The following is a 26,396-nucleotide window of genomic DNA, read 5'->3' on the forward strand; positions in this document are numbered from 1 at the left end:
TTTTAATATATATTATAATTTTATTTTTAATTTTTTAACATAAAATAAATATATTAAATATAATTAAAATAAATTATAATATATTTTTATTATTAATAATATTTATAAAATTTAAAAAAAAATATAATATTATTATTTTATTAATATTTAAAAAAATATTTAATAATATTTTATTTTTATTTTATAAATAATTTAATAAATTTATAAAACTTTAAATAAAAATCTTAATTATTAATAAATTAATTAATAATATAAATAACTTTAATATTTTTATTAATATAATATTAATAAAACTTAATAAATTTGTTTTTAAATAATATTATTGTAAAAATTAATATAAAATATATTTATATTTATTTTATATAATTATTAATATTTTTTTTATTATATTTAAATTATTTAATATTAAATTAATATTTTTAAATAATAAATATATTTTTATATAAAATTATTATTATTTAAAATACATAAATTTTCAAAAAAATTAAATATATAAATAATTAATTTAATAAAAATATTATTATATTATTATTAAAAAATGATATAAAAATTATCATTTTAATAAACATTAATTATAATATAAATATAAACTTAAATAATAAATTAAAGTAAAATAATATTATTTACTTTTATAATTAATTAAATTTTAAACTTTATATTAATATTAATGTTAAATATATTATATTTTTATAAAAATATTAAATATTATATTATATTTTTATAAAAATATTAAATATTATATTATATTATTATATAAATATTAAATATATTATATTATTATATAAATATTAAATATATTATATTATTATATAAATATTAAGTATATTATATTATTATATTAATATTAAGTATACTTTTTTTTTTACATTAATATTACTTTTAATATTTATATTATAGGTGATATTAATATACCTATGTCTGGGGGATCTGATAACTACCTAGGTAGTAAATTCTGACCTACATAATTACCTAAATAGTCTTTTTATTAAGTATACAAATCTTTTTTGTGAATCTTTTGTGAACAATTGGTGAATCCAGTTCCTAGACTGTCAACGTAATCAATGCGAAAACAAAGATGATATACGAACTTCTCACATCAGCTCTCCATCGCGATTCACGATTCACGATTCAAGATGGAGAGAACTAAAGGCACTATCCATTTTATGGAGCATGGTATCGTGTATAATGTTATAAGATAATAATGAAAATCACTGCCTGACCTGGACAAGAGACCTAATTCTGCTGAGATATAGAAAATATAGCAGATTTCAGTTATAATGAGCGGTATATTTAATTAGCATATTAGATAATGACTCGATGTCAAATCTTTTGAACTCTATTCAAGTCAGATTATTAAAGTGTGGAAAAAAGTTCATAAGAAACATAGAGCATTCAATATGTCCTATTAAATAGCAATGTATGGTGAAATGCTCCGCATATCTCCAATGTATGGCGTATCATAGGCTATATTCACGGTACCATCGATTTAAGAATTTGAAAGATGTTAGCGTTGAAACAAGAATGATATGGATCGGCTGCCATCGGCTATTTGCTGTCAAATAGCAAGCTGCATCTATGAAGACTGTCTTGGCTAGTCGCGTCCTTCATTCAGTAAACGTGTAGAAATTAGTGGGCGAATAGGAATCCGTCGTCATTCCGTGATATGTAATTAATTAATATCAAGATTTCCTTCTATTCGCTGGATGCGCGTGATATTTGTAATTGCAAACAGCTGATCTCCCATATGTGCCTTGTTCCATGGGCCGGAGTCGGCAAGAAAGCAAAACAATCTACTTGACCTTGTAAAACTCTTTCGACCCGGGAGGGAAAGTGAAAGAGGGATACTGATGACCAGAGAGCATAAGAGAAATGGTGTTAGGATACAATGATAAGTATATGCTCTTGTCTGTATTTTCCTCCAAAATGTCGTTCTTTTTCATGGAGTCGCACCCAGGCTGATCATGTAAGTCAATTCCGCGGAATTGCACACCACACACACACACACACAAATCACTAGCTGCGTAGCTTTTCTCCGGGACTCCCGAGAATATGTATCATGGGTCCTCTAAGTAGCCAACCCAGCTCATTAGGATGTCTCCACTCCAGCTGCATCTACCGCCGACTAATAGTATAAGCAACTCGTGGAGTGGTGTTGTACTACTAGCAATGAAGTGAGGGCTGCCTGAAGCCACTTTGAATTGTGACCAACAAGTTTGACGATCTCCCGGGAACCACACTGGCGATTGAGTGAATGGAGAGAGCCACTTTGAGCTCCATCATGTGATGATCATGTCATGAAGCTACTCTTGAAAGCTGCATGGTGAATCACCAAAATAAACCGTCTTAGGCATAGTGTATGTAAGGTATCATTTTATCATTAACGACAGTCTAGAGCAGAGTGCAAGTATGGTATCAAAACGACCGAATCTATCCATCATTACTTCATATCCATGCCATCCCCATCCCGTTCTCAACCGCATTAATATGGGGATCCATTCTCAGCGCACTCCACTCCCTTCAGGCCATTATTCTCCCTCCATTTTGTTCGTGTTGGTATCTCTCTATGTGTAAAACACGGTAATTGTTTCGGTTGCCCGAGATGCTAGTGCGTGCGCAGACAATTGCTGGCATTCTCAGATTGATACGTGCTGCAGATGAACGGTGCAAGCGGGGGAGCAGAGACTTGCTGTGCTGTTTCTCTTAGTTCACCACGCAGATGTACTGTCTTAATTAGACAGAGTTATCAGAGGGGCGGCCAGCAGAGATCTCCTTGTTGTGAAGAGGAGCAGCTGGAGCAGCATACTCGGCACGGAGAAGAATGCCCTCAACCACAGTGTTGCAGAGAAGGAAGAAGCTGTTGAAGCGGATGTTAGTGAGAGCACTATTTTGATGGGTAACTCGCAGTAAGATGCTTACAATGCGATGAAGTTGAAAGCGTCAATGGCCTTCTTGCGGGAGCAGTGGCCCTCACCAGGCTTGCCGAAACCACACTTTCCGCTGCTCCAGTCTTGGGAAGAGAAGATGAAGGAAGTGAGCCAAAGGTAGGAGAAGACCAGGTTCATAGGAGCCAGGTATCCACGGTATCTGCCAATAAGAGGCAAGACGGCACCAACGAGCCAGAAACCCAAAGTAATAGTGGCCTAGGTGCGAAGGAAAGAGGCAATCGTTAGTATGCAAACGCTGGATGTAGGATTGGTGTAAGTGAGAGGACATAGACATACAATGACTTCCTGGTACACGATGTTAACGCCACGGTAGTCGTACTTGTGAAGGAACCAAGAAACAAGACCAGTGACGATGGCCGAGGAGGTGAGGATCATGAGATGGTTGGCAAAGGCGATGTATCGCAAGGTGGCGTGCTGCAAGTTGCCGAACATTTTGGCGGTATTATTATTGGTAAGTTGCTTCTAAGTTGTGCTGATGGGTGCAATGGGAGTAATGCTTCAGGGAGCTCTAAGTGATGATGCTGTTGGGGTATATATATAAATGTATGTATGTGGATGAGTGTCAATTAATGATGCTGTCGATTCAAGCTGATTGCTTGTGGAGGATGTGGAAGCTGATGCTGAGTGGTCCGAATAACATCCAGATACGCGGAGCGCACGACTTGCTTTATACCAATCTCCATCACCATCTCCCCGCGACCGTTCTCGCCGTCCATATCCGTTCATCGGATCGATGTCATCTGATGATGCGCCCTAGTGTGAGAAGGAAAACCATCACGACAATGAGGCTTCGACGTCATAGCATGCCACCTCTCGAAATGCCGACGATTAGACATCGCTCGGGCATTGGGCCATCTGCCGGCGCTCCGGGACCTCCGGCAGTTCTGCACCCACCTGATTAACGCAGCACAACTTGATTCTTTGGGCTCTTGAGATTTTCTGGGTCTGTTTAGCTGCATTGCTGCATTGGGTTGCCAAGAACTTTGGGTCGCATCGAGCAAAGCTCAATGCATTGCTGTGTCTTGAGCTCTTAACCGAGGGCACGCGGATGTCCTGAGCCGCTCGGCTGGCTCGCCGAGTTTGTCGGCCCAAGAGCTACGGAAAAGGAATAAACGCGAGGGCGAGAAGAAAACCTGAAGTAGCTGCATGGATACACATGTACATTTCATTGGCCCGGCACATTTCGGTATTGTGACGATGCCCTCCAATGCCAATGGGCGAGCCGTAACTCACCAGAGCCATGCATAGTGAGCAAGCGCTGAAAAACTCAACTTGTTGCCCAGCTGCTATTGCCCGGAGCTAATACGTCGTATCTACCTTAGTAAAACTGCCCTTCAAGAGGCCAATTATTATGTAGCTAGGACAAAGCATTCCGTTTCACTATGTTTTGGGCAACGCTAAGAAGAGTCGAGATGCTGCCCGGTTTGTAGAGCAAGTTTCGAATCGCAGACATACTCATCCACCCGTAGATCGGCGATGATTTGCCGGGCGGGAATGCCCTCGTTCGATATTTTTTCTAGTGTGAGATTGATGACATCGCAGGGCGGGCGGCTCGGTGATGGTCGGGATGTGCCACCAAATTATTTTCTCACCTCCGAGTTATCAGCTAACAAAGCGACGTCATGCCAATCAATGCAATACTAGCGAGGAAAGGAAAAAAAATTCACCTGTAGTCGGCCGGAAATAACGGGCTATATTCTGCATGCAGCTTAATAACCATAGTAACTTCAGCATTTGGTTTCTGTTGCGTGTTGCTTTGGTATTGTTTGTGCTCCTCACATCTCTTGATAGAGGCCATCACGACGGCATCCCCATTTGCTGATTTACGCGCTCATGTATTATTTTCATACATTTTTTTCTTCAGTTCGGCTATTGCTGTTCTGAAATGGGATGTTTCACTGGACCTTGGCTGAGTGTGTCATTCTGCCTTTTTCCCGGATGTGAGTGAGTTCGCCCGTTCGCGATAGCTAGTGGCAACGGTTGTCGGCTGCCGCACGACTAACACCAAATCACAGCACGCTTTGCCGCATCAGCTTCTCGACTACGAAAATACTTCAATAGCCTTGGAATTACGAGTCATTTAGCGAGCAGGTTTTGTCTCTGAAGGGTTACATCTCAGCACACACCGATCGTTTTCCATAATGATGACGGGTGAAGAAGTCCGAAGCTGCCGATTACACAGTCCAAAATTAACATAGCGGCTTAGTACGTCAAAGTAAAAGCCAACAACAGTAACAATCACTTACTTATAAAGCCAGTCGGCCGAATGTGTTGAGTAATTTCACTCCAGCAGTGGATTTTTTTTATTTAATGACTCGCTTATACCTTTTTCTTTTGCATTAATCTTTGGTAAGTGCTTCTGGACGAAGCTATTACCAAAATGTCACCCGAACCTCGTGGTGTCTTGGTCTAAAGATATAAGTAGGCTTGCGACTGCGATAATCCGACTGGACAATTCAGATAATAGATCATTTTACTTTCGTCTGTTGAAAATACTGAATCAGCAAAGGAAGGCGAGAGATCTATACTCGAATAATCAGGCACCATCGTCCTTTTAAGCATAAAATGGGAGGCTGTGCCACAAAGTCAAACCGTTGCCACCGACATCACAACGTACGCCCATGGGATTCACACTCCAACGGCTCGTGATTAACTTTGACAAATGCAGCATTTTAACTACGCGTATTTATTCTCCCCGATTGCAGAGAGCGGATAATGCCATACGACCCTCGAAGAATACAAGTTGCCAAATGTAAGGACTCAACACTCCGCAATTCTAATCCTCGTAGTGTAAGTTAAGTGTGATTGCTTCCAGTCTCACATGGTGTCAGCCTGGCGTAAAATCGGTACTGCTGAATGAGATGCCAGCGGAGAGATTGCAAATGCAATTCCTAAGAATAGCCTGATATCTTATGGTTCATCAACAAGCCATCCAGATAAATAATTCACAAATATATTGATTTAATCACACTTTCGCCAATGCAATCGAATAAACTGATCACCTATATTCGTGTTTGTTCAGTAGGGATGGATCTTCTTTTGCGACAACCATATTGATCCGCACCACCACCTCTATATCTTCTCAATCACTCCAAATGCTGGAACCTGGCGTCCACCAGGGTATGTGGCCGTAACATCCAGGAATCCTGTGTAAGTAACTATAGGAACTCCTGCGCCCTGTATTTCCTGATCGGGCCTGATGCTGGACAGTTGCAGCTCCGGTCCACCCGGAACATTAACCGTCCAATCCAGAGGATATACAACGCCAGTTGCGGCCGACCCAAAAGTTCTGTTGGATGAGACTTTCCAATCAATGGGTACAACGCTCTGCTCCGCCTGCCCCCCTGTTCGGCGTGTAGCGAAAGCCTTATTGCCATTGACCATGTCGCTCCAAGCCCAGATGGAGTAGATCTCGTCCTCCGTTCCATTAACGAACTTTCTCGGAACATGAACTTGGAACCAGGTAAAGTTCCCAGGAATCACACCCCACTGTCGATCGTACCATGTCAGAGATCGACTAGCATCGACATCAACCTTCACTCCATTCATGGAAATCCAACCCGTTGTCTTCCCCGCAGGCATGGACCATTGAAACCCAAGTCCACCACCGACCTGGAACATGCCTACACCAGCATTGAGCAAAGGCGCAGAAGATAGATCGAAAGTGAGATCATATTCTAGCCCAGCAACCTGACTATAAGTGTGTATACCGGAGAGTGCATCTGTTGCACTCGTAGATGCAAATGTGTAGTCAGGAGTGGTAAAGTTGAGGATACCAGTATTCCCATAAATCTCCGCCTCGCCGGCAACACAGGCATATTGCGAATACTGAGATGTATCTTCAAGATCAAGAAGAGAAGATCGATAGATATTGAACCGGGTTCCCAGTGCAGGAAATCCTACAAGGGCATGAGAAATGACAAGGTAGTCTCGACCATTCGTGCCGTGAATGAAAGAAGAGCTCCAGTATGAAATATTGGACGATACAGGGTCGAAGTTTGTCTGGGATGTCGAAAGATTATATGGGGTGGGGTAGTTATTCTGTAGCATCTTGTCAGCAACAAGTAATTCATTTGAGAATAAAGCGTCATAAAAGGAACACGCACAAGTCCACCGGATAAAAAACCACTTTCTTGGGGGCGGAATATCCATCCTGGCTTGGCAGCATATGTCGTAGTGGCTAATCCACTGAGAGCCTGAAAAGCAAGCAGTTTTCCAAGTTTGTTTGAAAGAACCAACATCATGTCGTAGGGTGATTCAAGTTTAATTGAAGATTGCTTGCGAAATGAGCAAAGTATTGTATGTTAGGAAATGACATTGCTATATAGGTCAGCACTCTGAACTTACAATTATCCGTTGTGGATCTAATCCCGATCCCTGACGCAAAGATCATATCTGGGGCAATCGGAACCCGAGCTGATCAGTTACTTCTACGGAAAGACTGTTTTCACATGTGGGTAATTGATTGGACTCGATTCTATCGTGAATATGCGTAACTGATGTATAGAAGGGGGGAGGGGTTGCAGTTGAATCAGGCTGCGGCGCGGTAGCTCCACCTTCCCTTGCATAGAGGTTGCTTGTACGAAATGCGGAAGATAACGAAAGGGAATAAATAAGCGAGTAAGTGCATTTAGTTTATGTTGAGTAACATTGCATTGTCGTATGAAGAGGTAACAAACAGGTATATCGTGTAGGTAGGGTGATAAATGAGTATTGTACCTAGGTAGCTACTGGAATTTTTGTAGTACATTGATATTGGCATGAGTGTAAACAACTTTCCCTTGATTTGAAACTTTTCAATTAGTGAAAGTAACCTTATAAAATGTCTGATTTCTAGTCGATATGTTTGTTTTTGAGCAGGATTTAGAGGCTATAAGGATGATGTTTAAATGGAAGCTGGTCCAGGTATATGCTCGTCGCAGCATCATCATGTCACCCAACGCCAGCATATCTATGTTTTAACACCGGCGCTTATCCACCAAGATCTATGGCATGCTCAAGTGTCCATTTGCATCTATACGCAGGTGAGCCAGCAAACTCTTTTATTTTTTCTGGAGTTATGTGGTAGGGGAATTGCTTCCGCATAATGTATTATTACGAGTGAGGCTTCATTGAACTTTAGTGAAACGTATTATGACAAAAATAAACCATGAGCAAGTCCCTGGCACTGGTTGGATACAATAACGTATAATTGGTGAAAAGTGAAAACCCTGCTGTGCCAGCATAGGAACGATACAATTGGATGAAAGGCGCTTGCGAAGAGGGGTGGCCTGCGCAAATAAGTGATCGCAAATGGCTCGCTGACTAGATTCTGCCTGTTGTTGCCTAGCCGCTTTTTGTTTGAGGATGTAATTTGGACGTTATATGCTCCGCCAAGCAAGCTTATAGCAGATCTTGAACCCCTACTGTGAACTCTCGTGATTGGAGACAAATTGCTCTGTCAGGTTAGACACTGCGTCTGGTGGTGGCGAGTCATCTTTCTGAGAAACCCTGGCAATTCAAGGCTAATCGACCTTCATATAGCTTGTCTTTCATCTGCTACGAGGCGAGCGACATGTCTCATCCTGATGACTACACAGTAGGCTGGATATGCGCTGTGAATACTGAATACGTCGCCGCACAGGCTTTTCTCGACGAAGAACATGAAGCACCACAGCATGTGTCGTCCAATGACAATAACGATTACACCCTAGGCAAAATGGGGAGACACAACGTTGTCATCGCTGTCATGCCCGACGGAGAATACGGCACATCACGCGCTGCCAGTGTTGCGAGCGATATGTTGCACAGCTTTCCAAATATCAGAATTGGTCTGATGGTTGGCATTGGTGGTGGTGCGCCAAGTCGAAAACACGATATCCGTCTGGGCGACATCGTAGTCAGCGCCCCTCGAGATGGGAGGAGTGGCGTGCTCCAATATGACTTTGGCAAAACCATTCAAAATCAAAGTCTCCAGCAAACAGGCGTCTTAAATCAGCCTCCTGCGGTTCTACGGGCGGCAGTGACCGGACTTAAGGCGCACTACAAGAGAAAAGGCCATACATTTAAGGAAGAGATAAATAACATTATCCAGAAAATGCCGAGACTGCAGAGAAAATACAGTCAGCCAGACCCAAGTAGTGACAGGTTATATCAGCCCGAAGTCGTACATCCGGTAGATGATGACTCGAGCTGTGTGGTATCCTGCGGTACTGATATATCAAAGCTGATATCGCGATCCGAACGGACTCAAAACGAAGATAATCCGGCAATCCACTACGGCAATATTGCTTCGGGGAACCAGCTAATGAAGGATGCTTTAGTCAGAGATAAGCTTGCTGTGGAAGAGGATATCCTGTGCTTTGAAATGGAAGCGGCAGGGTTAATGAACCACTTTCCTTGCCTCGTCATCCGCGGTATCTGCGACTACTCTGATTCCCACAAGAACAAAGAGTGGCAGGGCTACGCAGCAATGGTAGCTGCTGCATATGCGAAAGATCTCCTTTGTCGAATAGTTCCAGACTGGCAAAACACCAGACGTCTGGCTGCGCACGCCCCGTCAAGAAGTATTCAAGTTCGAGAATCTCCCGACGACGCTGCCTTGCCCACGCAGGTTCTTGACGACCACCCTCCGCTGAGGATACAGAGTTCTTCCCTGCCTGAGGCTGCACGAGAGGGTCAGTTCTCTAAGGTGCAGCGGATCCTACAAGGGGGAGTCCACCCAGACTCAAGGGACTCAAGTCGCAACACGGCCTTATTCTATGCCGCAAAGAAGGGGCACGTGAATATAGTACAGTTGCTGCTCGAGAAAGGAGCAACCCCGGATCTTAAAGGTCCAGAAGGAGTGACGCCTCTCTGGGAAGCAGTGTACAATTCGCAAGATGCGGTGGTGAGAGTGGTACTCGAGAATATCTTGAAGCTAGATTGGAAAGATTCAGATACCCGGAGAGGTTTGTTTTGGGCCACATATGACGGGGATGCCGAGAAAGTGAGGATACTACTCAATCATGGTCTTGAACCAAATGCCAGAGACCAGTGGGGTGTAACGCCTTTGTTTTGGGCTGCGAATAATGGACACAGCGCGGTGGTGAAGCTGCTTCTCGAACGCCAAGTTGACGTGGATTCCTGTAATCCAGATGGCCGCACACCACTATTCCGGGCCGCGTATAACGGTTTGGAGAGCGTGGTGAGACTGCTGCTTGAGAAAGGGGCTGACCCAACTTTTGAAGACAGATGGGGCGAGTCACCGCAACATTGGGCTGTGCGTAATGGCCATAGGAAGGTGATGAGTTTACTTTGCGAGTGAGACGTTGCAGGCGATTTGCTCACGGTTCTTGTAAGTAGGCGGTAATAGTTTAGTCTCTGTTTCGGTTGTAGTCACCGCATGTAGGTTAAAGGTGACGAGTGTCGGAAAGCTAGGTACCTATTTAATAAGATGAAAGTCATCACCGTGTACATGCCAGTATTTTAGGACTTTTACTCGACCTCTGGTTAAACGATGTATATTTTTCGAAAATACTTTTGGAAGGTTGGAGTTCTACAATGAGTAGTCGCTAGTAGATATCGCAATTTCTGTATCGTCTACAGAGTATCTATTGCTTCATCCAATTGGCTACGAGGAGAATCTCCTATGGGGAAACGACAATGCTAGGTTCTGGATTGCCCACCAGACCCCTGATGATCATGGGTGATTTCCGGTGATTTTCCCGCGTGCAACGTTTGAGTAATCACCACACTGCACAGCAAAGCACAGGGTACACAATGATGTATGTTACGTCCTATATCAGTAGTCACTGGATTAGTTCCATTTGCCATCGTTTCCAGGACAAGAATACTAGTTTTTGAGAAGATGGTCTATTAATATATTTCATCTAGTGACAAACCCTTTTTGCATATATTATGCAAAGGGCAGATAAGCAGCAATAAGACCACCCCAGCCACCCTTGTTATCGGCGCTGAAAGCAGTAGCATTGCCGTTTACAGTAACCATGTTCTTCACCAAGTGTGTGCCGAGATTGAATATCTTCAATCGCTTAGGCTGCCCCTCGATAGAGACAATGTTGTCCTGAGCATATGGGCCTGAAACACCATTGAGGCCATTGAAAAACTATTGGCTGTTGTTAGCATCGGGTTCAAGAAGGAAGCATGAATATATAGGTAAAGTGTGGTTTTATCTTACCTGCCAGAAGCCTAATCCGTAAAAGGTCATATCGCTTCCGCCAACGACACGCAGAGACCAGCCCATGAAGCACTGCAGCGAGCTTCCATCGCAGTTTGAGTAATCGGGGTCAGAGTAACGAGCATCAGGCCTAAGTAATATGTTAATTTGATACGGAAGTAGAGAAACAAACAATGGCTGGAATACTTACGTCCAAGGTGAAGGGGCCACAGGTGCAGGCTGCCAATACACGGTCTCAGTTTGCGCCATCAAAGTATGCACGTTTTCCGCGCCAACAAACTGATACTGGTATAGCACAAAATGCTCAAATGCGGTGCCAACAAGCCAAGTTCCGCGCTTGGATTCGACAAGTAGACCTCGACCCACGGCAACAGATTGGCTAGTTCCGTTGGTGGCGCCGCTCAATCCGTCCAGATCACGGTTAACAGACCAGCCCCATACGCTCTCCATGTACGTCTGGCTGTTGGACTTGAGATGCATGAACAAGAAAGCGGCCTTGCACTGATCAATGGGCGATTGAGGATAAGAGCGGCACTTGGTCTCAACAGCAGAGCCGATTGTTCCACCAGCGCGGAAGTGTGCATCCCACAGACCAACATCACCAGGCTTAAATCCAGAAGCGTTATTCTCTACGAGAATGGCGCCAGGGAGGACGTCTGCCACGTCAAAGGCGATGTCGCTCACTTCGATGATGCCACGAGAGCCGGTATCGCCCATCTTAAAGACAACTTGAGGATTCTTCTCGTCCTCAAACGTCTTTCCATATGCTATATGCGCGGTTAACTGTTTAGTGACGTACCTAAAGGAATGTGGTTTCACTTGGAATCACTCACCGCTAATAGTAGACCACACCTCGCCGACAATTCTGGATCCAACAGGGACGTGGATAGTACCACTGACTCGGTAGTTTCCGGCAGGGAAATAAGTGATTCTTCGGTTAGCATTGGCCTTGAGAGCAGCATTGATAGCTTTGGTAGCATCGGTCTTGCCATCACCCGTAGCGCCGAAATCTCGGACACTCGAAAAGCAGCCAGAGCTGTACTGCTCATACTGAGGCCGCGACTTGGTCCAGTAAGCGCCGCTCGAGTCGACCAAGGCTTGGGGTCGTGACAGTGAGCCGCTGCTTTCGAGATACTTGCCGGTAGTCAGATCCTTATAAACAGTTCCTTGAATGAAGGATTTGATTGTAGTGGATCGAGTCGATCCCGAAAGCAGAGAGCTGCCTTGAGTATCAACGACGACCTGGCCGACGCGGCTGATCTTGAGGTTCTCGATGATGAGGGAGCCATCGGCGTTCATTGTGTGTTGTGAGAGAACAACATTCTTAGTGGAGATGGCTTCTGAATCAATCAGGATGACAGATCCGACTGAGTTTTTGGGTGCAGCAGTAAAGTTAACGCCAACATTGACATTGTTGAACTTGATACCCTGAAGCGACAGCGTAAAAATGTGATCAACCAGGATTCCAGTTTTGACATTGTTAAAAGTCAAAGCACGCATGGCGTACTGCTGGTTGTTGAGTCGAATCTAGTTGCATCCCCTTGATTAGCCATTGCTCATTCGTACACAATTTACAGCGTCGCAAAACTTACTCCAATGTTGCCACCAGTAAACTCCAAGTCTCCCATGAAAGTAGCAGAGCCGCCACCGCCGCCCGTGGTTCCGTTGAAAACGACACCCTGGTGGAGACTGTTCTCGGCCATTTTCATATGGTTAAAGCTCAGAGTCACGGCCTGGGCAGACGGCCAGTTGACGCAAGCCACGGATGATGTGACATCTACATTTGTAGTATCGAAAACGAAGTTTCGAACTTGGTAGTAGAGGTTGATGGTGGTGGGGAATGGAGAAGTAGTTGGAGATGGGAAAGTATCTAGCAGATATCGACCAGAGAAATTCTTATCGGCCTTGAGGATGGGCCTATCCAGTGGGTTGCCTACAAGCTGAGTGAAAATGTAGCTGTTGAGGGTCTGTGAAATCTTATATGTGCCTGAAGGAAAGTAGATGAGGGCGGGTTTAAGTGTCTTTGCAGGAGGATCTCCTGGACCGCATCCCCATAGGCAACGTCCGCCAGCTGATGACAATTAACATTAGTAACATGCCTTTTTGATGGCTTTGACAAAGGGAAATAGAGTCATAAAATCATACCATCAATGGCCGCTTGAATTGCTGCGGTGTCATCTGTTTTGCCATCACCTTTCGCTCCAAAGTCTTTCACATTACGGTAGACCGCATATGAGGAATCGTTTAGATATGGAGAGATGCCAGTATGTTTGATCGTTTCCATCCAAAAGTCTTGTTTGCGAATGACAGGATGGCACTGGCCGAAAGTGAGGCTGGCATCCAGAGATGCAGTGAGAGCGCGATCAACAAGCCTAGCAACTTTGTCAGAATCACGTAGAAGCATTCATATGCTTAGAAACCGGAGAATAGAAACTTACGCCTCTGGAGCAATCTCTAAGGCAGCGGCGTTCACTGCGGACGCGACTCCAGCGAGCCATGCCAGGAATTGAGTTGCTCGAACCATGATGACACTGGCTCTGTAGCAGCAGGATCAATAAAGACACTCCGAACAGGCTGTAACAATCCTGAGCCTCCTCGAGCATTGAATTAACCATGCGGAGAGGAATGTGGGATTTTAAACGACATGGTAAACAAGATAACCTTGATCCAAAGTCCGGGGCAAGATCCGCAAATTATCCGTCATGTTACACCTGTTGTTGCCATCATGATGCTTTTCCGAAGCTTTAGCTTTCCCCAGTCTCTGGACAGCGAATCGGGAAGCCCTCCGAAAATATTCTGCTGCAGGTTCAGCAGATATGGTTGGTGGAAGATCTAGAATCTGGGGTACCGGCGGTACTGAGAGCCGGCCCGAATGGCCTGGAGCAGCATTGAGGATCGAATCATCGCAAGACAGCAAGGGACGATCTTCTTGTGATTCGTGTAAATTTACATTAACGAACTAATGCGGTGGGGCAAACAGCTAAGACGTTGCAGTTTAGGCATTGAAAAGCAGATGAACCAGCATATCAAAGTTGACGGTTGATCTGATGTTACGTACAATTCCGTTGATCGATTACATGTACATATTGCTCGGTTCGCAACTTTACAGGTTAGATGACCGCAATGGCCAACGATGGATGTTGCTCTCCCTATTCAGCTCACCGCAAACAAGTACAGTGGCTACTGAAATTACTATGCTTGAGGGACATCCATGCTGAGAATGACCCCCACTGATCATATCGGGAAATTTCGTCTTGCCTGATTTGTTAAACTAAATAAATTTACATCGTCCAGCACCTTGTTATTTGACGTTGGCCAAGGCATTGGCTTTCTCTCCGGCCAGCCGAACGAAAAAGTTTCTGTTACAGAGAACCCATCGACCCTTGTCATCGTTACCCAACAATAATCTCTGTAATGCACCCAGTGAGCGAATCTATATGTGCGCATGCAGATGGCCTTCTTCTCCTCAATGACCAGTCATTGTTCGACAATGTGGTAAGAATGATAGCAGATGATCCTGTATCGTCCTAGGAGCAACATTTCACCCAGTCCTGTCTTCTCGCTTCTCCCGCATCCAGATGAATGGTTGAACAATGTCTATTAATAAACAATAAGCGACAAGGAGAATGTCGTCAGATGCAGGCTGCATGGGTATGGAGAACTTTGTTTTGTCCACTTGGTTGAAAGAGGAAGCTGACAGACTAGCATATGCATGGCAGGCTTCAAGGTTCTTTGTCCCAAGGCAACCACGCATTGTAAAAACGGTGAAGAAACACTTCTGCATCTTGCTGGGCCTTTGCTAATTTTACTGGCTAAAAGCAAAAAAAGAAATCGACTGAATCTCAATCGTTATATAGTATAGGAAGAGCCCGATGCGGGGGTCGAACCCGCAACCTTGAGATTGTTCAGAACGTGTGCTCGAATAAGAGTCTCACGCTCTACCGATTGAGCTAACCGGGCGTTTACGTAACAGGAGTTATCCAATCACGTAGAGCCGATTGAGCTGTCAGTCGCTGTTGGCGAGAGTCATGTTTTTACATCCTATGAACCCTTGGATGGATGGAAAAGACACAAGAGACGAGCATTCACTCTGATAACCCTTGAGCTACTTTGACTTGTTTGAACGAATAAAAATTTGTTCCAGCATTCGCTTATAGGGTAATTCGATTATGGGGGAAAGATTCTCCTTTGGCATCACTATACTCTAAATCCATACGTATTGTATACAATTCAAACCTCCTTTTCAATCTTTCTTCTACTTCCTTTTTACAATTTTGTTTCCCTCTACTTACCAATTGGCCATCACTTGATTAATTTTGGCTTGGTGCATATCACTGGCCTTCTGTTTGTTTTTGTCATCACCTGCCCTTCCCCATATGACGTGAATTCTGACAAACGAGTCCTGCACAATTTTATTGCAGATGTCGAACATGAAGAGCCATCGGCATTACGCAAAGCCTATACATTTGAAGTTTCCCCACTCGATAATGCGGTGAAATTGTCTGAGACTGTTGCAACCCCGCTGGCAATACCTAGAGAATATCCAATCTCAAAAGGCCACGAATTGTTAAAGAAACATCAGAGGCCTCGTGTAACGTAAATGTCTGTACAGTATAGCGAAACCACTGAGACTACTTGAAACCAATAAGATAACCACACGTAGCCCCTATCCCTTACATCAATTACCCTGCATATGTGTTATCCTCAATACTTCGTGACATTTGCCCTCATTTGCAAGCGAGAAGCTATATAATAGGATACGCTGCACTTTTATCTCGTTAGCCAGGTGTTTACTGTTTAACCAAGGGTGAAAAGGGCAAACGCTCTATACATCTTCTAACAATGTCCTTCGACGAAAACCTCCTCAGCCCAAGGGGCCTGCTTGTGAACAACAACTCGAGCTTTGTTTGCGATGGGCCAAACTTCTCGAAGCTGCAGCAGGCGACACAAGCAACTCTGGATTTACCATATGATGACCAAGGGATGAGCTATGTAGTTGGATTTACTGACAAGGGAACACAGGAGGTATCACCCCGATTATTATATCCAGTTGATTAGGGCTGGAGCTAAAGCTAAAAGTTATACTCCGATATACTCATCCCTGCCATGAATGACTTTTACAAGGTAAGCACCCCGAACGTAAGTCTGATCATCCTTTAAGTAACAAAATATAGATTACGAACCAGTCTATGGCTCTTGAGGTAGGCAGAATGGTCTCGAACTCAAGAAAAAAAAAAAAAGCAAAACTAAATCTTTGGATCAGAGTGGATATCGTTCTGTGGGAGATGTCTGCAAAGCCATAATAGAACTCTCAGCTGCAGCCCCGGCAGATTATGGTAAGGGAAAACACAACTTTTAATATCTATTACGATGTATCTGATCTCAAACCTTTGTCTCATGCTGATCTAGATGCGATATTTGATGCGCTTGAGAGGCTCTACGAGGATGAATCAGACAATGGCAGCCTCCGCGACGAAGTCCAGGCGAAAATGAAAGAACGAATAGATAAACTAAATTCCTTATCAAACTTGGCCACAGATGTAACTGACAACCTGAGAGATGCTATTGGAAACGTTACTGAGGCGCAAATTCTGGTCAAACAAATTGGTACTGCCTTGGACAGTCAAAGCATCATCGATCGACTTCGTGAATGCCATCAGGGTGATAATGACTCGGAGGACTTCGATATTGACTGTAATGCGGTGAGAATTCTCAAGGTGAGCCCAGTCAGCCTATATAACGGGATCAAGCCTGTTCGTACTTTCATGTCATTCCTGACGAAACGATTCAATAGGGGATAATCGATAAACAAAATATGCAAGACGACTCAGGTGGTTCAATGGAGAACTTGCAGCACGCCGTAGGCAAGTATTTCTCCCCATTTAGTTTGTTGGACCGGGCAGTGATATTGACAACACATTACTGTAGGCGCCGCAGTCGACATCTGGAATGATCTCACGGCATTGTCTACCTTTGTGGCGGAAAATACAGAGCCTGGGCCTCAACCTCTTTTGAATCTACATAAGAATAAGCTCCTGGAGATGTGGAGTGATTTAGGAACTGAAGGTACGAGAAAACCACAATTGCGCAAATCACTGTTGGCATGTCGAATGTTAATCTCCTCTCTGTTGTATAGTCCAGAAGTTCTTAGATGATTACATGGGGTAGCTCGGGATTTACGGATGCGCCATCAACACAAGTCCACTGTGTAATAGTAACGCCTGCTCTGGATTTTCTGCTGTTCGGAAGCAGTCTAGTATAGCCCAACGAACCTGAAAGGAATAGATCAATTTTAAGCTATAGCTACCACTGTACGTTAGTTGATGGGATTGTATGCTACAAGTTTTACGAATCTTAGGTTAATCGTTAATATCATGATACATATCTGTGTCGTTAATCTTGTGTTGGTAGTTTGTATGTATAGAATATTCGTTGCCTAACTGTGATTCACTTGGTCTCCTCCGGATCTACCAAATTGGCTACGCCAAACAGCTATTCCAAATTATCTCTCAGACATCGAGTCGGGCCGAATCGAACATGGCCTTCCCATTTCAAATCAACCCCTGCCAGTCTGCTCAAGTCAATATCTTCGGGATTCAGTAACTTTATCTTCCATTGCGTAAAAGGAGTGGGCTCGGCGTGATATTTAGTCTCGAATATGGGATCATCCCACGTATTTCCTCTTGATCCATCTTCATTGAGCTCGTAGGAACACTGGCGAGACTGAGGAAGGCTTGCAAAGCGAAATACTTGACCATCCTGGATATCTTCGTATATTCCGGATGTAGTGATTTGCAAATGAACGATCACCACGCCATCTTTGACAGCATCCTTCTTGGGAAGAGCCCCTCTGAGAGTTGGATCTAAGCCACTTAGCCGGTAGTGAGACCCGCCAAAGAAGACCCCGGCTAATGCTTTGTTGGGGGCGAGAGTAAAGCTGCCGGTGTTTGTTTCACCAGCAAGACCCTCGACCAGCAACTGTCCGAAGTTAAATGGGAGCTGCCAGCGTTATCAGTTATTATTTTAAGAGGGGTATATTGGAGTACTAACCTTGTCGCTGTCGTCGTAGTATGTAAACCCTTTTTGAAATAGTCAGCTAACCATTGGAAGAGGCGGAGAATAGTCAAGGTAGTTTACCTTGGAAATCACTGGGGTACTGCTCATCTACTGTCTCCATATCGCGGGCGATCTGGTAAAGGTCGCTGTCATACTCTTCAATGGACTTTGTAGCGTCAAGAACAATCCTACTCTCAGTGAGAGCCCAGTATCGATATGCCCAAACCATATTCTGGAGCTCAATCACGACACCCGTTTTGAGTGCCAAAAGACGGTCATAGAGCTGAGCTTCAGCTTTGAGATAGACGTCCTCTTGTCCCGTATAGTTGTTAATCAAGCTCTGGAGATCGTCCACTTGCTTTTTGCAATGAATGACTTCCATTTGAGCCTGAACATACTCATACCCAGCTTTAATAGCCTCAGCCTGAGCCTGAGCCAGTTGCTTTCCATTGATTGCATGTTTGCGTAGAGCAAGCTGGTATGCAGCTGCACCCTCAATTCCAGCTGTAACTCCAAATGTCATCTGGTCATCTGATTCAAGAATCCATTTATCCCAGGCTGCCATGGTGACGATAGCACTAGAGTCCGCATCGCCATTTGCCGTACCCGAGATATCAGAAAGAGACGGTACATCGACATCAGGGTTAGATTCAAGATCATTAATCGCTTTCACAATCTGAGATACTGATGGATATAGCTTTCCAAGCGCCCCAGCAACTTCTTTCAGCTTCTCCAATGTCCCCGAAGTTACATTCGCTGCAACTTGGTCAGCGATATTCTCTGCTTCTTTGGCAGCCTCGACGGCTTTCGCTGCTCCGCTAGCCCCAGCCGGGTTACCAATGAACATTTCACCAATACTAACAGCAAATGCTTATCATATCTCAAATTAGCTTTGTCTGTACACGAATCACAGAAAGAAGAAGAAATAGAAGAAGACCGCTACAAAGGTAGAGACGCTTACTGATGACTGCTGTGAAGATAGCCTGTATTGCTTTGAATTTCTGCTCAAATTTCCATTTCTCTATACCATTCTGAAAAAGTATCCCTGCATTCTGCACATCGTCGTTGTCATACTTGAACTGCTGGTTGCAGCTGTCGGCTGTTTTGGCAGCATCCTGGTATTTTTGATATGCCGAGTCACGTAGGTTGCCTTGCATTGTTTCATTGTCAGTAGCTTGGGAAAGCATTGTCTTCCACGCCTCAATTTGCACTTCCAGTGATGATGCCTTATCCTGAAAACGATCATACTGAATTTCATAGGCGGAAGCAGCTGCCAGTGCTAGCTTCATGGTGTCCTCGTATGTGCTTAAAACTAGCACGGGGGCATATGTCATATTTTGACCCGCTATGACTTGACCTGCAAGTTGCTGGCCCAGCGCCACGGCTTGCGTGTTGAGCATCGAGTAAGAACTCTGATCCGCCGTGATGCTTGCCACGTAAGAGCAGATGGAGATGGCAATTGAGGTATTTATCCAAAACTGAACCAGCGCAATGCGCAGCTCGGTCTCGAGACTCTCTTGCAGCTCCGCATGGCTATCATCAGGGTATGTCGTGAGATATTCGACAACCACCTTGCCGTTTTCCAAGGCCACAGCCGCTCCAACATATTCGGTATCCGCACCAAGATCCAGCTCTACCGGTTCGGAGTTACCCATACAGACCGATATTGGCTGGTCCAATATGCGAGCGTAAATTGCGATGGCACTGGTGGACGCATCGCCTGAGGGGACACACAAGGTGACCGGCTTGGCCGCAGTCAAAACACGGGCCACAATATTCACAGTGCCGTATTTAGCAGGGCTAATTATGATCTGCTCGGTCATAAAAGCAAGGACATCAGTATAGATGTGCAGATTATGCATGCCAGGGTCGAGGACAGCTGCTGCGTCCAGAAAGACTCCCCGGTGACTTGCCACTTTCTGCCAAAATAGTCAGCCACTAGGTACCAGAGGCACTTAATCATTGTGGAAAGGTTCTCACCGAACTATTGTTCACATTGTCCCCTTCTCGCAGAGGAATTGCGGTCACGGCATCTGAGGTGGCATATTTCTGCCAGTCTGTTGGGTTATTCGGCTGAGGTGCAATACCAGTCATGGTGTCATCAATCTGAATAAATTTAGTCTGAACATCAGGTTGTGTTCAAAATGTTGGCCGCAATTAACCTTGATATACACAAAGTGTTCGAGACTCCATTGCATTTCCCAACGTCAGGAGTGATACCCCTTCCGGTCCTCGGAAATGAACTTGACAACACATACATTATGCCGCCTGTTTCATGACATCAAATAGATTCAAATGTCGCATATGTGTGCTTCTATGTCGGATGATATCCAGATGAAACTCATGACGAAAGTTGACATCAGGGAACGTAGGATAAGGCACCATGGTCCGCATGACTACCTAGGAGAGACATCGTTACAGCAGTCTATGCTGCAGGACACGTCAACTCTAGTCATATTCATACATCTCAATGCCTTGATTTTGTTGGGTAGACACACATTATTCGACATGCAGGTGGTTCATAGTCCTCTCCCCCGCTCCGACTGCGCAAAGACAAGTCGAGATCACCATGGTACCTACGCAGTTCATAAAAAACATCACCAGTCTGTGTACATACCTACACCGCTCATTAGCTTATACGAAAAACAATGTTTGAGTAGACCGAGATTAGTACGACGGACACTACTCATGCCGGATGTTTCATGCGAAGAATTAATTCACTGGTCAGCATGTGATTTTACGTACTCAGTTCGGAGACATACCGCCAAATGTGGTGTCTCGACTGACTCAAAGATGCAATATCATAGCGAAGACATGTCTCTTCCCATGGCTCACACCGCTTCGCTGTTATTGACGTAGATCAGTATTTTTCGGATGTTTGTCCGTATTGCTCGGAAGCGATAGAAGAAGAACCGATGTTAGTATGCGTTATTGCTAGCTAGAATAGTGTAAAATAAATATAACTGCTGTCACCTATCTTCGGAATACTAGGCCTTGTAGAAATATTTTCGTCCTGATAGAGAACTGGGTGAGCCGGAAGGTAAAGTTCCATCAGCACGAGCCCCTGCAGCTCGACATATTATCATGTCCTCCTTCTCCCTTGTTATGTATTCTGTACGCCCCACTATTTGCTACATGCTGTACGGAAAGAGCTGAAACATTTTGTTTCACTCTACATTGAGAACTGACTAGTAATAAAACACAACGGAGAGGGGAAAGGGATGGTAAAGTGGGTTATGCTGAAAGAATCCAATAGATTTGCTTCGCAATACTTCTATAGAAAAGAAAAGAGAACGTGATCAAAAGTGTATCATGATGGAAGTGAAGTTTAAGTATAAAGGAAAGGCACATTATGGTTTTATTTTGGCTCTTCTTTATTCTACGAGTCATTCAGTACAAGATAATCGCAGGCTCTTTGAGGTTCCCTCTAGCAATACAATAAGCATACCTAAACCCTTCTACAATCCATAATGGCTACCTTCGACCCATCAAAGCCAATTGATGACCCCCAGGTCTGGTTCCCTAAAGGCATGTTTGTCGACAATACGGCACAAAAATTAACCATTAAGGTCTACGATGTCGATACCCCTGATGATGAGGACAAGACGTTCATTCTCAATCATGACAAAATGGTCGCGTTGAGTAGATTCCTTTGGACGGGCAAATTGCTCCCAACCGACCGTGATGCCTATATCAAAACCTTGGGACTTATTACCACGGAAGAGATAACCGACGAGGTCTGGACTGAGATAGATCATTTGCTTGGAACATATACCGAGGTATGTCAATAATACCCTCCCCTAATAGGAAGATAAGTTTGCTAACAAAAGTATCTTTTTATGTAAAGATATCCAAGGATTGTACACAATTTAAAGAAGTGACTTGGGACAAACTCGTGGATCTGTCAGGCCAGATCAAGACATATGCTACGGTAGCTGGTGGAACACCGGACAGCTCGTATTACCAAGCCGTGTTAGAATGGGTTGGGGAGTACAATACTGAGAAGAACAAGACCAATCCAGACCAGAAAACACTTGATGATTTAGCTGCCGGGATCAAAGGCGCGATTGAAGATGAGCAGAAAAAAATAAGTGGCATCCAGGAGCATATTACAGACGCAGTGAAGGCCCTGAACACGTTCCACGACAACTGCAAAGGCTATGAGAAAACACTTGAAGATGATGGAACGACTCTTCAAAACCTTTTAGAGAAGGAGGGCAATGATATTGAGCACTTATCCGGCCAGATTAGCGAAGAGCTGAAGGAGATCGAGGATTTACAAACAGAAATCGACAGAGGTGATAATTTTTCTTCAATTCTTGAGAAACATGCCACTGCTAACTCAATATGCAATCACAGATCACCAAAAAATACATGACACTGCATACTATGTCTGGATGTAAGGCCATCATCAGTCTGTATTACTCTAAAACTGGCTAATGTAGAGAATCCTATTCTTCATAAATAGCCCATTTATTGGTACTATTGCTGGTATCACAGTCGCGCTCATCGCCGAGGCCGATATCAAACGACTGAAGGAGTCCATGGAAAAGATCCAGGCAGCTCTGGACGCAAACGAAGCCAAACTGCAGACTGCTTACGCTTTGCAAGGAGATATAACCTCTATGGGAGTAAGTGCAGCAACCAATAGTGGGATCCATCGAATTTTCATGACTAACTCAGAGGTCTTCGACTACAGACTCAATTGACAGGCCTTGTCAAAGTTATTAAACCTGCCATTGCGACGCTTGAAGCGCTCCAGGGAGCTTGGGCCCAAATGAATACTGACCTTCAGACACTCTACGACTTGTTTGAAGATGATAAGCAGTCCGTTCCACCGATGTTGCTTTTGCCGAAGGAACTGAACACTATCGTCCAAGCTTGGAATGATTTGAAGGATTATGGTAATACACCCTTTTCATATATTATATGCGTATCAGGATATTTGAACCAAGACACCGGGCTAACGGTTGCATAGCTGATGATTACATTCAATATGCTTTCATGACGGATGATCCAGAGAAAGTCACAATCCAGAATTACGTCGACCAGTTGGGCAGTCAACTCAATTAGCGGATAGACATAATCGCTTTGCACTATAAACTTCATTATTACTTGTAGTATATGTGCTGTTCGGATTGTCCTCAGTGGTCTTCAGATTATTTTAACAATTATAATCCATTAGTGGCACAACGTCTGGTGGCCTTCCTGTCACAGTGCTGATGTGCCCACACATATAGAACGAAGTGCTCTAATAATTCCTTGTCAGTGATACTATCGCATTTAACTTCATTACGGCCTGATATGAGTTAGGCATACGAGCCTTTAGCCGGCGCATGTAACTCATTTGTGTATGCACGTCTAGGTAAGGGTATTTCTTTCCTTCTCTGTGCCTTACAATGCTAGTTATGTAGGCAAAAACTGAGATTTTGGTAGTCATGAATATTGGACTTATCGAAAATCGACAATCTATCCATGTTGATCATGGCCACATATTTGTCTCTGGTCACCGCCAGGGTTTGTGGTGTGTAACCCTGTTGGGCTTGAGATTTGAGATGTCACGTTGGTAGTTCTCTCCGCAGGCTGGTGATAGTAAGAGTGGGAGAGCACTATATGGGAAAATAGAGCACCTTGGAGATGGAAGCATGGACGAGCATATGTCGATAACTGGAATCCAGGAATAAGCTCGTTCGATCTCAATGAATCGATTCTGTAAATGCGCATATTTTTAGTTATGAAATAGCAAAAGTATTGAATTGTCTACGCAACGTCGTGCAGGTGACATGACTAGAGAAAACCACAATTAATCCCCACAATCTCAACTTCACATAGCTCAAGAATGGATGCTGCATACGCCTCAAAGAAGGCGATGCGCAGGCTTCTTAATTTAATCATGGACACAAGTACGTTGGGACATGTTATAAGGGTAGCCATAATTTTATCAACAAGCGTAATTATTTACTATGGATAGCAACTATATATACAATAGCTTTTTTTTCCTATCCTAAAGGAACCCGGTCAAGGGAACTGCGTCAACGCTGGTGCCAATAGTGGCTTTAGGCTTTTGGCACTGGCACTGTCTCCTTGCCAGCGGCCTTATTCCAAGCGTTGATCCTAATAGTCGCCTCGATACCGGCAGTGTGGTTGCTGGACAAATGCGAAAAGTCAGTAATTTTGGCATTGACAACGCTGGCCAGGTCAGGCAAGAGGTCGAGAACCAATGGGTCGCCCTTCTTGTTTGCAGGATTCGGCTTCGGGCCCACAGGCTTCAATCCTCTCCGGCCCTCAAAGCCTCTCTTGGATGAAGTGCAGCCTGCTGCAGGGCCCATGCACACAATTGCGGAATCAGCCCAACGATGAGTGCAGCTGCCACCGGGAGTCAATTCTTGGCCGATTATGCTGTCGAGGTTGTTCTTGGCATTGACCAAGCAACGCCAGGGTCCAATGGGATCAAGACCACCAGGGTTAACCTTCTCGTAGAGAGCGAGCACAGATGTTTGGGCATAGTCTTCTTGGGGAGCTGGGAACTGTTAGTGTGCACGAAGCAGAAAGAGACCATGAATGTGGGAGACTCACAGGTGTTGGCGTAGCCGTCAGGAACGCAGGAATCCTGGTTGACCGAATTCAGATACGACGATGTTGTGCTGTAAACGTGAACCGCGCCGGTTGAGCCCGTCTTGTCGTTGACAAATGCATCCAATGTATGGGTCAACTCGTGCACAAAGACGGAGGGAATATAGCAGGGGCCGTAGAATGTAGTCACCGCACCACCCGTACCAGCACTGCAGCCGCCTGCTGGAAGAGCAAGGATGTGCTGCGTCCATTGTCGGTCATGAATTGGAATGCGACCAAAAGCATCTGAAAAACAGGAACACATTAGAGGAAACTCATTCCAATGCTACAAAATTAGATAAGTCGTCTTACCAATCATGTTGATGATCGACATCTGAGCCTGATTGTGTCTACACATCACGACTGCACTAGCGCAATCGGTGTAATGAACGTTGTAGACTTCAATGTCGTATGGGCTGAATTGAGTCCCTTGCACAACCGACAAACAAGCCTGCGGAATCCATCCCCAGCCCCATTTGTCCCATGTGCTTTGAGTTGGTGTCAGGTGTTGGAAAAACACGCTGTCAACATGAGGGGAGAGTCCATCGGAAAACAAGACAGGTTTGTTCAAGTTCTGTCCGAGGACGCCAGAGCTGAACAGTGCCAGCAACTGGAGGACATTTGCCTTTGAATTGGTGAAGATCGCCATTTTGGAATCTTTTCTAGTCGCACTCAACTAGACGAAATAGGTATGAATATCTAGATGGTTTCCTATCTTATATTGAAACCAGCTCAGAAAGGAAAGGATATGCTCATTATATACTGCACTCTATCACACTATTTCTTGACTGATAACTTTGAATGTAGAATGGTATTACGTGTGAAGTATAGAAAATAGGCCCGTATGATGTGCCCCTGTGTTCAGTTTAAAATCTCATCTTCTGAATAGGGAAGCTCAAATCGAAAGTTAACATGGGTATGCTTGTTGTCATAAGACGATGGAGATTTTCTTTAAACGATGTGGACGAACAGGATGCAGTTTATTTACGTTAACTCTATTAAAGCCTAGCGTCCCCGTCGGTTAAGTTCGTTATACCAACCTCTAAAGGGCAAGAGGAGATCATTTGTGGTACGTGTAAAACTTAAGCTTAGGCTTATGCTCTAATCAAGGTAATAAAGGCGATACTAGTGGAAAGGGACCTATTGATATTATACGTGAAGTGAATACGGACGTTTACGCGATGTGAATACGCTACTTGCCACACCATTTGTACCAATTGCTAGGGCGACTCGATATCGAGCGCCATTGGACTGTAGTGATTGGCTTTGTCGATGGGTACAGAGCGCATACATTTCATTCATTCGGTAGCAATTTAATATCGCTCTTCGGAGGTGGGCTTAGCAGCTGGCAGTTCATGCTTTCAAGCAAAAGAGTAAGCCGCGGCATTCGGCATTCGCAAATGCGCATTCAATTATGCCCTTGCAGCTAATGGAAACATGCCAACTCTTTCATTGGTCTTTGCCGGATATCCGGAGTTTCAATCCCACAATAGCCAACCGGATTGAAGACACTGGCCCCCACCATGTTGACAGCTAGGGTATGCATCTTTGACCCAAATTCTCACCAATATTGCCAAGATGGCAATATGTAAAGTCCTAATTGTTCTACCGCCTACGGAGACCAC

General features: G+C 44.2%; 9 protein-coding genes across 9 annotated transcripts; 4 read left to right on the plus strand and 5 right to left on the minus strand.

Annotated features, from left to right (window-relative positions):
• Positions 1–2,912: 2,912 nt before the first annotated feature.
• Positions 2,913–3,377, minus strand: TRIVIDRAFT_155459 (uncharacterized protein; the record flags this gene model as incomplete). Its single annotated transcript, XM_014098686.1, has 2 exons — positions 2,913–3,140; positions 3,222–3,377. 2 exons carry the CDS (start codon positions 3,375–3,377, stop codon positions 2,913–2,915), a joined length of 384 nt encoding a protein of 127 aa, XP_013954161.1.
• A 2,640-nt stretch (positions 3,378–6,017) lies between these two features.
• Positions 6,018–6,917, minus strand: TRIVIDRAFT_16378 (uncharacterized protein; the record flags this gene model as incomplete). Its single annotated transcript, XM_014098684.2, has 1 exon — positions 6,018–6,917. A coding segment is annotated over one exon (900 nt), but the record flags the coding sequence as incomplete, so codon positions are not given.
• Positions 6,918–8,499: 1,582 nt separating this feature from the next.
• On the plus strand, positions 8,500–9,614 carry TRIVIDRAFT_192990 (uncharacterized protein; the record flags this gene model as incomplete). Its single annotated transcript, XM_014098687.1, has 2 exons — positions 8,500–9,430; positions 9,607–9,614. The coding sequence occupies 2 exons, from the start codon at positions 8,500–8,502 to the stop codon at positions 9,612–9,614; spliced, it is 939 nt and encodes a 312-aa protein (XP_013954162.1).
• Positions 9,615–9,921: 307 nt separating this feature from the next.
• TRIVIDRAFT_155075 (uncharacterized protein) lies at positions 9,922–10,230 on the plus strand (the record flags this gene model as incomplete). Its single annotated transcript, XM_014098688.1, has 1 exon — positions 9,922–10,230. A coding segment is annotated over one exon (309 nt), but the record flags the coding sequence as incomplete, so codon positions are not given.
• A 591-nt stretch (positions 10,231–10,821) lies between these two features.
• On the minus strand, positions 10,822–13,668 carry TRIVIDRAFT_77195 (glycoside hydrolase family 55 protein; the record flags this gene model as incomplete). The annotated part of the gene is made up of 7 exons (XM_014098944.1): positions 10,822–11,031; positions 11,104–11,233; positions 11,294–11,870; positions 11,937–12,630; positions 12,696–13,174; positions 13,249–13,475; positions 13,542–13,668. The coding sequence occupies 7 exons, from the start codon at positions 13,625–13,627 to the stop codon at positions 10,822–10,824; spliced, it is 2,403 nt and encodes an 800-aa protein (XP_013954419.1).
• Positions 13,669–15,945: 2,277 nt separating this feature from the next.
• On the plus strand, positions 15,946–17,118 carry TRIVIDRAFT_224149 (uncharacterized protein; the record flags this gene model as incomplete). The annotated part of the gene is made up of 7 exons (XM_014098689.1): positions 15,946–16,128; positions 16,183–16,227; positions 16,278–16,304; positions 16,367–16,439; positions 16,513–16,820; positions 16,898–16,963; positions 17,032–17,118. 7 exons carry the CDS (start codon positions 15,946–15,948, stop codon positions 17,116–17,118), a joined length of 789 nt encoding a protein of 262 aa, XP_013954164.1.
• A 477-nt stretch (positions 17,119–17,595) lies between these two features.
• On the minus strand, positions 17,596–20,253 carry TRIVIDRAFT_155454 (uncharacterized protein; the record flags this gene model as incomplete). Its single annotated transcript, XM_014098690.1, has 5 exons — positions 17,596–18,102; positions 18,154–18,182; positions 18,241–19,029; positions 19,121–20,078; positions 20,155–20,253. The coding sequence occupies 5 exons, from the start codon at positions 20,251–20,253 to the stop codon at positions 17,596–17,598; spliced, it is 2,382 nt and encodes a 793-aa protein (XP_013954165.1).
• Positions 20,254–21,557: 1,304 nt separating this feature from the next.
• On the plus strand, positions 21,558–23,399 carry TRIVIDRAFT_111733 (uncharacterized protein; the record flags this gene model as incomplete). Its single annotated transcript, XM_014098691.1, has 6 exons — positions 21,558–21,938; positions 22,007–22,457; positions 22,519–22,558; positions 22,628–22,790; positions 22,859–23,063; positions 23,138–23,399. The coding sequence occupies 6 exons, from the start codon at positions 21,630–21,632 to the stop codon at positions 23,230–23,232; spliced, it is 1,263 nt and encodes a 420-aa protein (XP_013954166.1).
• An 816-nt stretch (positions 23,400–24,215) lies between these two features.
• TRIVIDRAFT_224152 (uncharacterized protein) lies at positions 24,216–25,420 on the minus strand (the record flags this gene model as incomplete). Its single annotated transcript, XM_014098692.1, has 3 exons — positions 24,216–24,679; positions 24,736–25,017; positions 25,084–25,420. 3 exons carry the CDS (start codon positions 25,418–25,420, stop codon positions 24,216–24,218), a joined length of 1,083 nt encoding a protein of 360 aa, XP_013954167.1.
• Positions 25,421–26,396: the final 976 nt, after the last annotated feature.

Source organism: Trichoderma virens (assembly GCF_000170995.1).
Source record: "Trichoderma virens Gv29-8 chromosome Unknown TRIVIscaffold_81, whole genome shotgun sequence".
In the NCBI taxonomy this organism is placed as follows: Eukaryota; Fungi; Ascomycota; class Sordariomycetes; order Hypocreales; family Hypocreaceae; genus Trichoderma; species Trichoderma virens.